The sequence below is a fragment of the Hyalella azteca genome, unplaced genomic scaffold (genome assembly GCF_000764305.2).
Source record: "Hyalella azteca isolate HAZT.00-mixed unplaced genomic scaffold, Hazt_2.0.2 contig14333, whole genome shotgun sequence".
NCBI lineage: Eukaryota > Metazoa > Arthropoda > Malacostraca > Amphipoda > Hyalellidae > Hyalella > Hyalella azteca.
Genome location: NW_025944223.1, coordinates 915 through 17,648, shown reverse-complemented (window position 1 = coordinate 17,648; position 16,734 = coordinate 915). Strand labels below are relative to the sequence as shown.

Sequence of the window (16,734 nt, the reverse complement as noted above, 5' to 3'; positions counted from 1 at the left end):
CCAATTATATGCTGTTTTTCTTATTTTTATTGAAGAAATGGGGAAAGAGACATAAAAACAGGTGAAATAGGTCAGATTTATGAACGTTTTTGTCCAATTCACGTGTGGTTTTTGCCCAATTAGGGCCTGGTCATGGCCCTAGTCTGCCAAAATTTCATTTTTCAATGCTTCTTCTAATTTGAAAATGTTGTTGATTGGCATCAATATTATTTTGATTTTATGATCTTTAATTGTACATATATACATAGTACTATAGAAATGCAGGTAATAGAAGTAAAATAATTTTATAACATTACCCTATTAAAACTATATGAAATTATTTTTATTTGTAATCTTCACCTAATATTTGGATTCTTATTGAATTCAAATTGTTTCTGTGAAAATTATATTATACACAGAATTATAATTTTGAGAAGTTTATTTTTGTAAAAGGACGTCTGGTAGCACCATTTCAAGCATTACTACAAACTGGCAAACCTTGTGCCCTCATTCAAATTTATGCAAATGCCAATTAATTAAACTGCATGTTTTTATCTGCAGATTTCATAATATCTCCCTGTTTCATTCTGGAATCTGATGCCTTTTCAATGCAATAGTGAATACTAGCTTTCTGTGGATTGATTCTTAAAACCTTGTACAAGGGCCTTTGTGGCTCTGTCCCTCCTTCATCTCAAGCTCTCACCAGTTCACCATGGAAGAAGAAACGGTATGAATTCTATAAATTTAAACATTCAATTAACTCAATACCTGTAAATTGTAGAATATTTTTTAATATGACTGCAGCTACTCCTTCATTTTCTTTACTGATCAATTCAATAAAAAATTTAATTTCCAATTTGTTTTCCTGAATTTTGTTTAAATTACCCATTTACCTTTGAAAATGGAGCAAATCACTGCTGCAAATGCAAAATAAGTGACTTATTCTAAGAGTTCCATTCACAATTGATAATGAATAAATACAAATATTTTTGTAGTTTTCTGAATAGAATTAGATTGACTGATTATATGTTTTTTCTAATTTTAATCTTACTTTTTAGCTTGTATATCAACAAGACGAGGTGCATACAATCCCTACATCTCTGGAGGAGCTCTCTGTGGCAGGCAGGCTGCGCATCATTGAGAGAGTAAGTTTGGATTTTGTGGAACTCTCAATCTCATCGAAAAAACTTTCTGATTCTAGCAGAGAGATCTCTTTAAAAGGATATAGAGCTTTAAGTCTGAAGACTCCAGTGTTCAAGAGAATAATTTAAAAATGCAATTCTGGAATTAATTTGTAAATAATGTAATTCTTCTTTTGAAAATTTCAGACAATTCTATTCTTGATAGAGGAAGCTTGAGGAATGAGGTTCATGTTTAGTTTGGTACTTTCATACAATTTCTATCAAAAACTTAAAGTTAGAAAGATGAACCTTTATAACACTTGCATTGGAATTGGACAGAGTTTTAATGGTCAAGAAAAATATATATAATTTTGATGAAATGGCCTGATCTGCATGTGGGAAATTCCCTACAACATAAATCTTTCAGAGTGTGGCCCATAACACCTGCTTGGTGATTATGCCAATATTTGGCTATATTAGCTTAGAATGTTGGTCTACCCCTTTGACATCATGCATTATTTGTTACTTGCATTTAATTAATTTAGTAATTTACTGATTGCACCTATTTTAGATAACCATCCTTGCTAAATTTATTACAACTAATTTTTTTTGCTTGGAAAAATTTTTTACTATGGATGGATCATGGATCTAGTTTACCTATTTCAACTGTTTATTTTTTTAGCTGATATAGTAAACCTCAGCTGATATGAATAAAATTTTCTCATACATCAGACATCTTCTTTTTCCAGCTTGTTATTTAAAGCTACCTACATTAGGAGGACATTACTCCGTCTTGTGGAAATGGCCACTATTTTGTTTTGGATTGAGGTATGCAAATTCTGTCAATAAATTTCTGAAGCCAACATGTGTCTGCAAGTTTTTTTCCAGCAAAATTTTTTAGTGCGGCTAATATTTTTTACTACAGACCTTAACAGAAACTACTTTTTCAAAATATCACATTTTAACATTTTTTCAGGGACTTTTTAAAGCTAGTAAATGTACAATTTCTAAACTTCCTTTATGCTATGTACGTAAGAAAAATGGTGAAGTTTACGCCACTATTTTTAGTTTTGCAATATTTCAATGAGTGTTGCTGCTATAACATTTTTATGCAATGACGGAGGACTTTCCCGATTTACCCGGACCCTCCCTTATTACCCAGACAATCCCCTATTACCCCATTTGACGGTTTGTTGTCTTTATTAGCTGCAACTAAAAAAGTTCATAGAGTTGCTGCCATTAGTAAATTTGGCAGATTCATCAGCATTTGTTATTGCATTTCAGCGTCACTCTGCGTACATTGAATGGCGTTGCAGTGATGACGAGAGCAATCCTGATAATGACTGGGCTGTGGTGAACAAATCTGCTGTGACATTCACACATCACAATTCTTCAGGTAAATAGACCACCACAGTGCAGCATTCAGTTCATTCTAAAATTAGTGATGTTATCTTAGTGAAAATAGATTAACATTAATTATTTTCAAGATTGTAATCAGTTTCTTACTTTGAGTTTTTCATCATTCAAAATAAATCTTAATAAAGGTGTTTGGTAACAAATTCAATTCATTGTTCAATTCTCTAATGGCACTCTTAGAAATGCATGAGAATCCATTTGCTATAATTAGCAGGTGTGGTCACTTAGGATATAAGTAGACGACCAGCTGTATGGTGCTATTTTTTTAGTCTTTTGAAGCCACCAAATTTACATTCAGCCAAGGTATTTGAAAAAATTATCACTATAAATGGCCATGAAATTTCAAAACTTCTACTCCCATTTCTTCAAGACTCTCCCATTCATGAAATATTCTTTGGGAACTGGAAACCCTTTATGTCAATTTGAGTCTATCTTCAACTACAGGAATATTCACACTTATTGATAAAAGGAAGAGCAATGCTTTTTGATATGTCAAATTTCCTTATTGTGCTGGACATCACACTTCTTCAAACTCTTATACACAAGTCCAAAGAGGACAGGAGTTATAGTGCACCTAAAAAATAAGAGAAAAACTGAGAAAGCTATTCTGCTCTTGAAAAAGTACTAGCTACCAATCAAGATAAGGGCACATGTTTCTTCCATCTCACTGAACAGAATGGTATGCTGAAGTCAAAACTCCTCATTTTGTCAAGGAAAAATCAGAGAAAATCTCAAGACTCTTACTACTAATATTAATCCAGTTTTCCTTCAACCTTAAGGTTCTGTGGAGATCTCAACTCCAAGAAGACATGTCCGACCAATATCCGTGGAGCTGGCTGATCTTGGCAGTTACAAAGTGAGTTCCTTCCTGGCATTCTCGTCGTGTGTACTTTTACTGTTATTGTATTCATGAGTTTAAGTCTTGGGCATATATTTTGAGTTATAAAGCATCAATTGATTGCAAATATGCATCTTTATTCAACCTCTATCGTTGCTACATTATCATATTTTGGAATCTCATATCTTTTAACCTTGTCTCACGAGTCTTGGGACTAAATTGATCCAGTTTTGAGTGGATTTGACGTACAAATATCTAAGTATGTCTTATTCTGATCCAGCTGACTATTGAAGGCAGCTTGGTACTCATTCAACGTGATGGGTCCACTCACCCAGCGCTGCAGTTTCCTGGCAAGGATGCTGAATATTTTGTTGAGGTTCTCTCCAGATACGTCGCCATTAAACGGTCAGTTCTTCAAGTTTAAAAATGGCAGAGATGCTGATTGTTATCACGAAGCTCTTCTTGGCTTTCTATATTCAATAAAACCTTACGTAAAGCTATGTTACAGTGATAATCCTATCTGATGTTGCTCTCAACTGTATTTAAAAATGCTATGGCACACTAATTTTCAATGTTTGTTCTGCTACAAATGTGTGAAGTAATGTGATCATTAAATGTTATTTGTACCTTTATGCCTGGGTCTGAATTTTTCACATGTTGCATTTCTCTTTCTATTGTTTTGCAACAGATCAGAAAAAGACAGCACATTATTCTTGCTGAGAGACAAGAAGACGGCCCGCATAGACGACCAGCTGAGTGCTTTAGGTCTTGTGTCGCATGCCAGCAGAGGCTCCCGTGTCAGGAAGCTGCATGGAAGCTCCTCTTCTGACTCTAAGTGAGCCACGATGCATATTACTTGTTCCTCTTATTCAAAACATGAATTATTATGTTGTATTTCTTCATTTTTATTTGCTTACACTTTATTTCATTTAGAAGTGTAATCATTTCAAATTGTAATAACTTATTTATATGTAAATTTGTTTGTAACTGTTAGTTAATGCAACTGTGTCAATATATTGTTATGATTAGTGCAAACTGGGCACTACTGAAATTCTATAGTTCTATAGGCAACATTTGTAAGTAAGGTGGATTGGTTTATATTGTACGTGATTATTTACATCATCGTACTTAAAGTTGGTTTTGTGCAACATTTTATATTGAAATGTAGTTGACCAACCCTTCAGTAATAGTCACTAATTCCCATGCTTTATTTATTTTTGAACTTGATTCAATTTGAATATTATTCTTATGTTATTTAATTAAATATGGGATAATGTTGGCAGGTTAAGCTAGCTAGGCAGTCAGTTCATTTATTCTAGGATATCTTCAATAATTCAGAATTTAAGTTCGGTTTGCGCATGTCAGATGTTGAAAAAATCATCTAATTAAGCAGATCTCATCCATAGTAGTATTGATATAATTGCTTATGAGCACAAATATATTATGCAAGATTTTTTGTGTTCTGAGCAAATTTCATATAATTATTTTAAGCCCCATTCTGCCAGCAGGTCCCGAGGCTCACCGCAGCATACAAGCTCTAGTCAAGTGGAGCTTCATTCTGCCGTCGTGCCCTGGACTACAGCCGCCCCTCAGCGCGTCATGGGATTCATCAGCAACTTCAGGCGGGACCCCTACACCACCACCCTCACCACCCTCTCCAAGTTCTATGATATTGTCCGTGAGTTGACAGAGTTTGTCATCACACCACCACCCTCACCACCCTCTCCAAGTTCTATGATATTGTCCGTAGGTTGACAGAGTTTGTCATCACACCACCACCCTCACCACCCTCTCCAAGTTCTATGATATTGTCCGTGAGTTGTCAGAGTTTGTCATCACACCACCACCCTCACCACCCTCTCCAAGTTCTATGATATTGTCCGTGAGTTGACAGAGTTTGTCATCATAAGGGAGGTTGCTCTAGTATGCCCCCGTCCTCGAGATGCAAGTTTTGGTCACGGCTTCGACTATTGAGTCACTATTTAATTTTACCTTAGAGAATTGGGTACGTAACCACCGCTCGACTTGTCATGCAATTATTCGACGTCACAAATGACAACTTGACACTCCTTTGCTATTGTTGATATTGAATTATCAACTTGCTTTGTCTTTCTCATTGTAGACGCGTTGTTATGTCATGTCTTAGTCTTATGTTGTTCTTAGAGCTATCTCGGAGAGACTAACTTAGAGAAGCAGTAGGAAAATGGTTGCACTGTTTTATAATCTTTGTAAAATTTTATTATAGATTTTCAAATGTGGTTATTCTGGGTTTAATGTTCCTGAATCACAAGATGAACCGCTTTGCTTGATATTTCCAGTTTCTGAGGACGACTGGGCTGAAGGCTTCGTGTCGGAGCGCGGAGGAGACGACCTCAACCCCTTCGCCTCCCTCAGTGGCCTGGACAACCTAGAGCCTGGTAGTGCAAAATGTTATTGCTTGACTACCTCGAACCTATTAATTTAAATATCTAATGGCAGCCTTCAGCCTTGTAATGTAGATATCATGTCAAAACATTCCCTAAAACGGGTTGTTGGAAATGATTCTCAATTAAACTTTTGGGAAAACTAAACTAAAACACTGTTGCCTTAATACTCATGACACCACAATGATCAATGTGTGGTATGCACCAGGCTTCCAGGTTGTGACACTGAAGGGCAAGCTGGTGGAGAGGCCGCGCGTGGAGCGGCTGCCTCCGCTGACGCAGCTCGAGTACAGCCAACACTGCGACGTGGACGGCGGCGTGAGGGACCCGCAGCTTCTCAAGCGCAGGATCTTTAAGGGAGTGAGTGGCGTGCTGGTCATGAGCATGTACCTATGTAGTGATCATAAATTCTGCTGACGAATAACAAGGTTGGGACGGATTCCCGCTATGTTAGTGATATAGCAACTTATCTATTTGCACTAGATTGTTGTTATTATTATTTTAATTTGTTTTATTGTACATATTTACCTTTTTGTAAGACCTGGTAACTACAGACATTTTATTGGAGAATGTATTTTGGTTCTTAAAATAGAGCAACATTTGATATGTTAGTGTTTATAATGCATTCAAATATTGTTCTTTTTGTTGATAAACAAGGTTATTTACATTTTTAAAGTTTTTTTTGAGCGAACTTAGCAAGCAGAAATATGCAGCGTTTCTGTTGCGTTACGTATTTGTTCATATGATTCTAATGTAGCAGAAGTATTGACCAAACCTTCAAAACGCGTACACCAACACAGCAAAAATTGCTATACGACTGAGCCCGACCCATCAATTTATACCGCGGAACGTCTCTTGTCCTCTGGGCCCTGATCCTTATAGATGGGAAAACGACCGGGCAGCCGAAGCGGCGGTGGGCGCAGCTTTGTCGGTTATAGCCATCTACAGTGAGGACGTCCCTTGCCACGACCTCTACTCCCTCATCAGGGCTAGCCTTCGCCGCGTATGGCGCGAGTTGTGGCTGAGCGTGGGAGCAAATTAACCATGAGCAATTAAGGACTTTGTGCCAGCTTGGAGCTCATCGTACTAGTGGAGGTGGCGCTGTATAGAATTATGATTGGTCATTCGCACCTCGCCCGCCACTACTTGATTAATTAATCGTCGCCCCATTTCAAACTGCAATTGATTAATCGCCGCCCCATTGCATACTGTGATGACTGCCTGGTACCCCTGACGGTATGGCATGTCGCAGCCAAGTGGCCCAGCTACTGTAACATCCGACAGAACTGCTACCCAAATGCAATAGGCTTCCATCAAGACGAAATCATCACAAGAATGCTAAAAGGAGCTCCCCGAAGCAACTTCAGAACCGATAACTTTAAACGATTTCTAATCGAGAGTATGCTGCTGTCAGAGATCTAGCATAATTCCATGGATGTACATTAAACTGAGGTGACGAATTAGAAGTAAATTATAGCTCTGGCAACAGAGAATCTGTCCCCAAGCCCTCTAAGATTGGATCGCCCTGCACGCCAGGGACCACCGTAGAGATTAATTGTTTTAACGTAACTGGAGACCGTACATAGCTGAAGACTGGCGCCAAATAGACAATATTTCTCTGAAACTTTGGAATACTAGAACTTGAAACGCACACAACTCCTATAGTGCAGACATCGCTTCACATTGCTGCTTTCAGTGTTGTGATGTTTTTTACAGTTGCTTCCGTATGTGGATGACCTGCATTATTGTTAATTGGAGCTACCTTTCTTTATGAAGCTTATCTTAAGGCGGTTCACAGATAGCTGAATCGGTTCACTGATGGGTGCATCGGTTCACTAATCACTGAAGCGGTTCACTCTGACCACCTTTTGTGTTTGTTCTACCGTATTGTATTGAGTTAAGCATAAGGCATCAGTGACGGTAACTAATATTTATTTTTTGTTGTTTAATTGTTAAGGGCATCCACCCGAGCCTGCGCAGCGAGCTGTGGTGCTACCTACTGGGCTACTACGACTGGAGCTCCAGCAGCGCTCAGCGGGAAGTTCGTCGTAACGAGCGTTTGGTGGAGTACCAGAAACTGAAGCTGCAGTGGTCTACCATGACCGCAGACCAGGAGCTGCGCAACAGTGGATTCAGGGAAAGAAAGTCACTCATAGGTGGGCCTAAATATAATATAAACGTAATTTTTCTGTTGTCTTGAATAAGTGCAAGCGCGCTAGTGCGTTCTTGCATAGCTTATAAGATCTCTGTGATGAATGCTTCACTTGAAGGAAGTCACTACTATGAATGTATGTGCCTAAGTTATTGAAACATTTTCAATAAATATCACTAAAGATGTGTTTTTGGGAAAAAAATCCATATCTATGTCTCGTACGGTATTCTATTAAAATGTTGAAGCTTCATTCAATGGTCATGTTGGCCTACAGAAAAAGACGTCAACCGTACGGACCGAAGTCACCCGTTCTATGAAGGGGACGACAACCCTAACGTACAGCTGCTGCACAACATCCTCATGAGCTACGTTATGTTCAACTTTGACCTGGGCTACGTGCAAGGCATGAGTGACCTTCTCGCACCCATCCTCTACGTCACGCAGAACGAGTGCGCTGCCTTCTGGTGCTTCGTAGGCTACATCGACATTGTTGTGAGTCCTAGGGCCATACTTTCAAAACTAGCTAAGTGAACGTAAGTACTTACGCACTTATCTTGTCTATGATTGGTAGATTTAGCTTGAAAGGCCGTCAATGATTGGCTGATGAACTTACGATCTCTTAACTTTTTTTGAAAGTATAGGCCCTGTTGTGTGGAGCCTTTAGCGACGTCACTGTCCTGCTGCAAATATGTTTGAAGATGAATAATGCTTCGTATAATGTAAGCTAGCAGGATAGCTTCATTTTCTCTTTGAATACTTCTATTCCAGACACGAAATCTCTTGAAAAAACGACAACCTGACCATTACCAATGATGTCATTCATGCTATTCCGTGTGAAATTAAACAGTAAACTGACAAAATCACTAAAAATTTTCAATTAGAGTGAGTTTCAAATATTACGTTTCGTTGTTCATCCGAGATGATTCGTATCTAAATAAAAAATATTATACACTGCCCACGCTTGTTTCAATTTTTCCAATAACTGTATAATTTGTGTTATCCCAGTTTTTTCCTGCTCTGTACGAAAGATTTTTACGAATTACTCATGCTGACATATGTATGAGCAGCACCGCAACTTCGACATGGACCAGAGCGGCATGAAGGAGCAGTTACTCGGTCTGCAGCATCTCATCGCCGTGATAGACCCCGAGTTTATGAGCTACCTCGAGTCCAGTGAATCTGCCAACCTATACTTCTGCTTCCGCTGGCTCTTAGTACGCTTCAAACGCGAGCTATCGTACTCCGACACGCTCCGGTGTGTTGTGCATCAATGCTGCATCACTATTACCATATGTAGCAAAGTGACTTGATGATGAACTATATAGCTGCATCAGCTGAATCTCTAACGATGCTGGGTATCATCAAACGCCATTCTAATATTAAATTTCACTATGACATTATGAACTAATATTAAATATAATATTAAATTTCACTATGCATGTGCTCTATTGGAGAATGTGAATGAACCTACTCTGATACGTCTTTATGGCGATGAATGACGAAGAAAAACATAGTCCGACCGGCACGTTCTTCTGCCTTATGTTGTAGGAAATTATTGTTGCTTCGGCTATTCTTCAATTGGAATTGTTAATTCAATATGGTGCAGTTTATTCATAAGCACAATTGTTCACTTTAATTCATTGTTCACGTAGAGCATATTATCTTTCCCATATGTTGCTAATGGGCTGCTGCTGGCAGGCTGTGGGAGGTGCTGTGGTCGCAGGAGCCCTGCAAGAACTTTCACTTGCTGGTGGCCGCCGCCATTTTGGACCACGAACGCAACACCATCATGGAGAACAAGTTTGAATTCACGGAAATTCTCAAAGTGAGGAATAACTCGACTTTCCTGAACCTAGGTGACCTAGATTTATTAAAAAATTATATGCATATTTATTTTGTGTATCAAAGCACACATGCCATCTTTTACGCCCTAAAAATCATTGCATGCACCATATTAATTGTACAGCCTAAACCGTGTCTGAAAAACCCAAAGAAAGAATTAGAACAGGCAGCTTATTAAGTGCATAGGCTGAACAGTGTCTGATAGTTCTTAGCATAAAATTAGAACAGGCATCGCATTAACTGCATAGGCTGAACCGTGTCTGATAATTCTTAGCATAAAATTAGAAGAGTCTTCGAGCTGTTGTCGCATGTACCCTAACTGTGATTGCCTGACACGCAGCACATCAACGACACGAGCCAACGCCTGAACCTGGAGGAGCTGTTGTGCTCTGCCGAGGCGATATACGAGCAGTTGGTGGCCTCGAGCGACGTGCCGGCTGCGGTACTTACCTTACTGGGGCTGCCCCTGAAGCCCTCGTCTCAGGTGACACCTGACGCGTCACCCACCGTCGTAGTGAGCGATGCAACGGTCGTCCAGTTCTCCGCTCGATGAGCGCGTAATGAGGCTCTTGTAGCGCCTATGCGGAGTGCTTACGTTTGTCTTCCTTTCCGATTAAAGGGACTAATATAAAACCTGACGCGTGATAAAAAAAATTCAGAAGCAAAATTAGTTGAAGAATATGAAATGGATCAAATATGATAACGTTGTTTTGTTTCTAACGTTTTTTTAACATTTCGAAGTTCATGAATTTTTATATTACCGTGATCACCCTATAATTGTCAATAATTTCAGTGCATTCCTTTGAACTATTTTGTTCGTGTCCATTGCTTCTTGTTGTCACTTCGTGGCAACTAATCTCGCGCTATTGCGAGCTGATCGCTGGACGGTCGTTCTGTGCTGCCTCTTGTCTAACAGCGCGTCTTCCCTCAACCATTTCTTTGGAGTCTCACCTGAACATCGCTGACCGCGACCAGATATACTTGTACGACCAGTACACGCTTGCTCCTCCTAACCTGCTAATCCTCTCATTATTCTTCACCTCATTACCTTATTTACTTGTACGACCAGTACACGCTTGCTCCTCCTAACCTGCTACTCCTCTCTGTATTCTTCATCTCATTACCTTATTTATTTGTACGACCAGTACACGCTTGCTCCTCCTAACCTGCTACTCTTCTCAGTATTTTTTATCTCATCACCTTATTTCAAAAAATTTTCTTCCTTGTCCCACGTGTTAAGTCTGTTTTGATTCATGATCGCAAACTTTTCCTTTCATGGCCGTGCAGCATTTATGATCAGTTGCATCATTTTGCCCATCCAAAAAATAAGTATTAGCTCACAAAGTCACATGTAATTGGTGATAAAAGTTACAGCGCTTGACTTTCCGCTTTACGTTCGCATCTTAAAAATTGCGATTGATCTTAGGATTAACTGCGTAGGTGCAAGGTGGTTGTGATGTCTTCCTCGTACTGTTATGTAATGGTTATTTAATGATGAATGTTTTTATGTCGGTGAGTGTCTTCCTCTTGTGCATGCCAGAAAGACGCTGTTGCGCCCACTCAAGTTCATTGTTATGTAAAGGAAATATGTTCATGGGAGAACAATATAATTCTTCGTGGTGTTTCATTCATATGGAAGGTGTTGCAGCTCTTCAATTAGTTCCTAGCGATTTCCGCAGCTACACGTGTTCATTTTTCATTAAGGTTTTGTTCATTCATTCTTTGATTGGCTTCTTTGTTGATGATTTGAGTGAATCAAGAATCATCATGATTTTCAACAACCTCTCTTTGTCGTTTTATAAATTTTTATGTTTTATAAATGTTTAGAAATTTCCTTTCCAATGTATAGTTGTTACGCCATTTTTACTTCTTATAATTTGAACGTTATTAATTTGAAATGAGACCATTGTTTTCTCGATAACCATCTTCCATGTTATATTCAGTGCGCAATCTACCATCTAAGTGTTGGTCAGTGATACCAGCGTTAGATCCTTTCATTATTGTTAAGGCAGCACATTTTATACAATGGGTAGTTCACATTATCCGTAGATGATATATTGTTATAATCCTCGTGTCATTGTCACAAGTTTATCACTCACTCACAATGGCTGTTTTTTATATAGTCAGGCCATTACCGTCATTCAGGTCTTTCCTTTCAAGTCTCAAATCTGCTGCATTGGAAGATACGACCTGCTGATGATGTGATACCGATGCCGTAGTCTCATATTTATGTTCTGTTGCCAGCAGTGTTCATATGCCGAGAATTTTAAATGTCACCTAGATGCTGGAAGTAAAAACTTCTCTTAATCAACAATTATGATGTCGATGACCTGTCGAATTTATATATTTCCAGTGGCTTGCTAAAGATAATCAGTTAATTCCTGGGTAATGTCGAGGTCATGTTAACTGAAGTGGGTTTGTCCTCTGTATGGAGTTGCTTAATACACCGAGTGAGTCGTGTCGTGTGCATTCCCTGCCCTTGTTTTGTGTGCCCGCCTTATAATACAACTCATCATTCCATCTACGCTTTTACTGTTTATTTTGTGTGCAATTTTACTCATTATCATCGTCCATTGTGATTGAGAACAATGATCAGTTTCGCAATGTCGTGCCTTGCTAAGACGTAGCACGATAGCAAAGCTCATATAAACGTGTTTGCTTGCTTAAGATCAAAGTTTCCAATACGTGAGCCTCTTCGTTACCAGTTTATTCTCTTTAATTTGCACACGACTTTACAGATAAATAATCGCACTTACAAGTTTCTCAATTATCAAATATCCATTATTTGCATTCTGTGCTTTATTAATTGGCAGCTAATTTTCCCTAAATGTTCTCATTTGAGCTGGAGAGCCGCACTACGCTTACACTGGCGCCGTATCTTTACACCTCTAGCCATTATATCTTCTTTTATTTCCATTTCCTGTTCTTTTATCAATACTTCAACCGCTACATCCTTAGTACCGACTGTGCAGTTTTGAAGCGCTGATAAGCAACACAACTAAACTAACTTACTAGCCTTCCTTCCTTCCCATCTCTCATTCCATATTCTGCGTTCCAACCTTTTCTTCATTTCCAATCCTTGAGCCCACCTCTACTTGTATCCTTGCTCTGTTTAGGAAACTCTCTTGCTAATTCTAAACTTGTTTTTCGCGATTTCTTGGCAAAATACTGAACAAGCTCCATAGCTTCCGTTCGCCATTCACCTATGAATAATTATAGGCTCTTAAACCTCAAGCCAATCACGGAGATGAAAATAATTGATGCGTACTGAAACAGAAATCCGGACAAACTTTAAGGACATGTCCTGAATGGTGCATAAAATAAAGCAAATTAAAAAACTTCATTCACTTCCAATTTTTTATTCTGCTGCAGATTTTATCAATTTTTAACCTAATAAATAGCTGTCCCTGCCGGTTTCGAATATCGACTAGTTTGTTATAATAATTTTCTATAAATGTGTAGGGGTTCGGTGAGAGCACCTGGTTGCTATTTGCTGCCTGATGCATTGAATAGTAGTTTCGCTCGAGTTCTCTTGGAAAATACGAGAGTTTATTATTAGTTCGCTTCAACTATAAGCATCCTATTCTCAAAGCGATCCGTCGGACGATGTTTGCAGCGTGGATCCGGCATTACTACAAATTGTTCATTCTGAAGATGAATTTGCGGCTAATTTTTGATTGGCATTATAAATATCGACTTATAGGCGGTACAAACTGTACTTGCAATCTGTACTAAATATTTATTTCTGAGTCTGAAATAATTAACTGTGGATGACAGAAAATACTCTTGACACACAATTGTCGATTGCTACATGTGTGATCCAACGAACGCCTGTCGCGAATTTTCCTTGCGTGCAGGACGGTGAGGCGGACGTGTCAGTGGGGGAACTGGCCAGCGAAAAGTGCGTTTCTACTGACGAAGAGACGAGCCCTTTGGAAAGCTCACGCATCATTTCTGCGGGCCCCTCAAGTTCCAGGGGCAAGAAGGAGAACTTTGTCCTGTACAGGCGATGCGACCACAACGACGACGACGACTTCCTTAGCGAGGAGGATACGAGTGGTGACAGCTGCGGCGGTGCAGGGGACAACAACGCATCGGTGGTCCCACGCGGGGACACAAGTGCTACCGACGGAGCCCCTCGAGGGCTGGTGGGTACGGTGACCAGCATTTTAGGGTCTGCCGTCCGCCACATCGCCGGTGAAGACGCCTCGATCGATCTACTGTCGCCCATCTCCGCTGCCCTGCACAACGAAGGTCTCTTCGAAGACGCCATCGGCCAGCAATACCTGTGACGTGCCTCGCTTGACTCCGCTGAAAATTATGCCAGTTTACTGAGGCATAAATTGGTTTTATTAAGTCACACAAGAAAAATGGTGAAGCAGAACGTCGACCAGCAACTTAAACAAAAAAGCATCATAATAAATATAAGCAAAGAGAAATCTAAAGGAAGAGGCCTTCCGGGAATTTTTCATGTGAAATCTGAGATCGATGTATGGAACAAGAAACCATTACCCGAAGTTGCTGCGCGGCTCTTGTAGAAGAAGTAAGCTAATCGATCCTCACAAATCCATTCCCAGCTTCCGCTGACCTTAGTCAGTTTTATAGGAATTATACAATTTCAAACAAGTCAGCTTTATTTGCATTTTTTGCATAAAGAATAACTGTATGTTTAAATCATGGTCTATTATCTACAATTATCTTTGACGTATTTATTTTACTCAGGCTGCATTATGAAAATGTGTGCCACAGAACACGCAACAGAGCGCGCAACAATGGGACGCTACCGTCCGATACGTTTTCATGATACAAACTTAGTAAAATAAATGCACTCGTTTTAGCGCACCTCGAGTACGCTTGTCTCGTTTCTGTTTTGTTTAATTATCTCTTCTTCGCACATCGTTTTTCTGCGATTACTAAATGCTGCTTCTTAGTCGACTGTATTAGCGCGCAGGCAATTCAAGAACTTCCGACTCCAGTTCACAGTAAATAGTTTTTTGTTAGAAATTAGCGACGATCGAGTCCGTTCAGCTTGATAATTATGAATATTTTTGACTTACGATGCAAAAAACGATTGATGATGCATAACTTTTAAAATTAAATTCTTATATAACATCACTTTATTTGAAAACTGTTTTTTACAAGCATTTGTACGCCAACGTTGATCGACACCGTGCTCATTAAAACTGCAAGCAGTAGCAATGACATCTATATTGATGGTCATTTTTCTGCATTGAAAGCGTGTACTCAAATTGGTTAAACGATCGATAATCGTTCAGTACGATTGTACTAATTCCTGCTCCTCTTTCACGAAGTATCTGAACTCTGTGCACAGCTGCGGCGTTAGCTGCTGCGGTGGAGCGCAGCAAAACAAGATTATGTCACACCTTGTTTGTATATAATGTCTTTTGTGATTATAACGTACAGGTCTAAATAAAGTATAACGTACAGGTCTAAATAAAGGAGTCTAATTCAATCTCTGTATGGCTGCTAAGGAGAAATGATGAGAAATAACTTCATTCAGAAAATAATCTATCAGAATTTGACCCTCCGTCGATTCGATTACTATTACTATGGTTGTTGTTACTGTGAAAAAGGTTTGCTATTTAACGCAGCGAGGATCGGGCGCATTATGAATTATTTTTTGAAATGTCAATGTTGCTTCAAAGTTCAATGAGTGCCTCCCATCCCTTCAGGGTACTTGATTAGCGTAAATTTCAAAGCCACTCTAATTGTAGTTAGCGGCAAATTGAGACATGATGCGTGAAAATATCCTTTTCTAAGTAGTTGACATTAAAGATCTTTCCAACACAAGCCGCGTGTGTGAAACAATTCTCGCCTGAAAAGATTATGATCACAAAACTTACGGCTGCGTCATCCTTCTAACGGAATCCTAATACCCAGGAGATTGGTTATTATTTGTTATAATAATGAAATTATATTAACTTGATATCCATTCAATATATACTTGGAGTAATCAAGTATTACGAAATAAATTAAAGTCAAGTGCGTTTTTGTGATGTTCAACGGAGATGTGATGTAGCTTGTCTACGCCTCACTTATCCACGGAGCTCCTTAGCTAACGGAAGCCTCTTGCGCTTCAAAAGCCGCTAGCACCCATCACGTTTATCGGGACTCTTCATAATATTCTGGTATATTTGGTTGTCTTAGGCATAAAAAGTATACGTTTGTTAAGTTTAGAGTATATTTAATTAGACTTATATAGAAAAAATTGTGCAGTCATCATGAATTTTTATTCATATTCATAATAATACGGTGGATACTCCATAATTGAAGAAAAACCCCACCTGTGTGGGGTTTGGAATGTGTTACATTAAGTAAATGTTTTCCGTTGGTTTGTTTCAGTAAAATACTCGGTCTTATCTCCACGTTAATAATGTCAGCGTGTATATGCCAACGACATAAAAAAGTTGCCCAGCTTTGCAATGAAGTCAATTTCATGTGGCGGCGAAATTCTCTAGTTTCGAGTAATATGAGGCTGAATTTTGTTCCACTCTTACGAAAGTTGAACCCTTTCTTGGTAAATTTTTCTTGCCGTTCCTGCACAGAGATTCAATATTCTATAATTTGTTATTACGTGCATATCAAAACATTGGACTATATTTATTAGTCTCTTTTTCTTAGTTTGTATAAATAGCTAACCACTTTCACACGTTACTGACTACGCAATGAATTCATTCAGAAATCTCTAGCCATGAGAACGTATGATTCATCGTGAGTATTGATATATTTATACATATGTGCATGACTATGCTTTCTATTCCGGTCCAATACATTGATGAACAATTAAGGTTATTTCATTTGAACTCCGTCACTTGATTGGCATTTTGCTGATTGCTGCCATTCTCCTTAACTGTAAAAATCTGCTACTGAGAGACATTTTACAGCAACGTGTCTGTTCCTAAAGTCGATAATTTTAAGAATAACATCGTAAAAAAGTCCTGC

General features: G+C 38.9%; 1 protein-coding gene across 2 annotated transcripts; it reads left to right on the top strand.

Moving 5' to 3' along the window:
- Positions 1 to 513: 513 nt before the first annotated feature.
- On the top strand, positions 514 to 16,013 carry LOC108665086 (TBC1 domain family member 15). Of its 2 annotated transcripts, none has more exons than XM_018151808.2 (15): positions 514 to 706; positions 1,038 to 1,124; positions 2,385 to 2,496; positions 3,296 to 3,372; positions 3,635 to 3,759; positions 4,043 to 4,189; positions 4,863 to 5,032; positions 5,673 to 5,771; positions 5,986 to 6,137; positions 7,735 to 7,933; positions 8,204 to 8,421; positions 8,997 to 9,184; positions 9,628 to 9,754; positions 10,112 to 10,255; positions 13,629 to 16,013. In XM_018151808.2, the coding sequence occupies exons 1-15, from the start codon at positions 692 to 694 to the stop codon at positions 14,061 to 14,063; spliced, it is 2,295 nt and encodes a 764-aa protein (XP_018007297.1). In that variant the 5' UTR covers positions 514 to 691; the 3' UTR covers positions 14,064 to 16,013. The 2 variants fall into 2 exon arrangements, with proteins under 2 accessions (XP_018007297.1, XP_018007295.1); XM_018151806.2 differs by having other exon boundaries at positions 4,860 to 5,032.
- The last annotated feature ends 721 nt before the right edge of the window (positions 16,014 to 16,734 follow it).

Excerpts from the sequence above, each read along its gene's own strand:
- LOC108665086 (XM_018151806.2), top strand. Across the intron at positions 7,934-8,203 it reads GGAAAGAAAGTCACTCATAG|AAAAAGACGTCAACCGTACG; the intron begins GTGGGCCTAAAT and ends GTTGGCCTACAG. Across the intron at positions 10,256-13,628 it reads CCCTGAAGCCCTCGTCTCAG|GACGGTGAGGCGGACGTGTC; the intron begins GTGACACCTGAC and ends CCTTGCGTGCAG.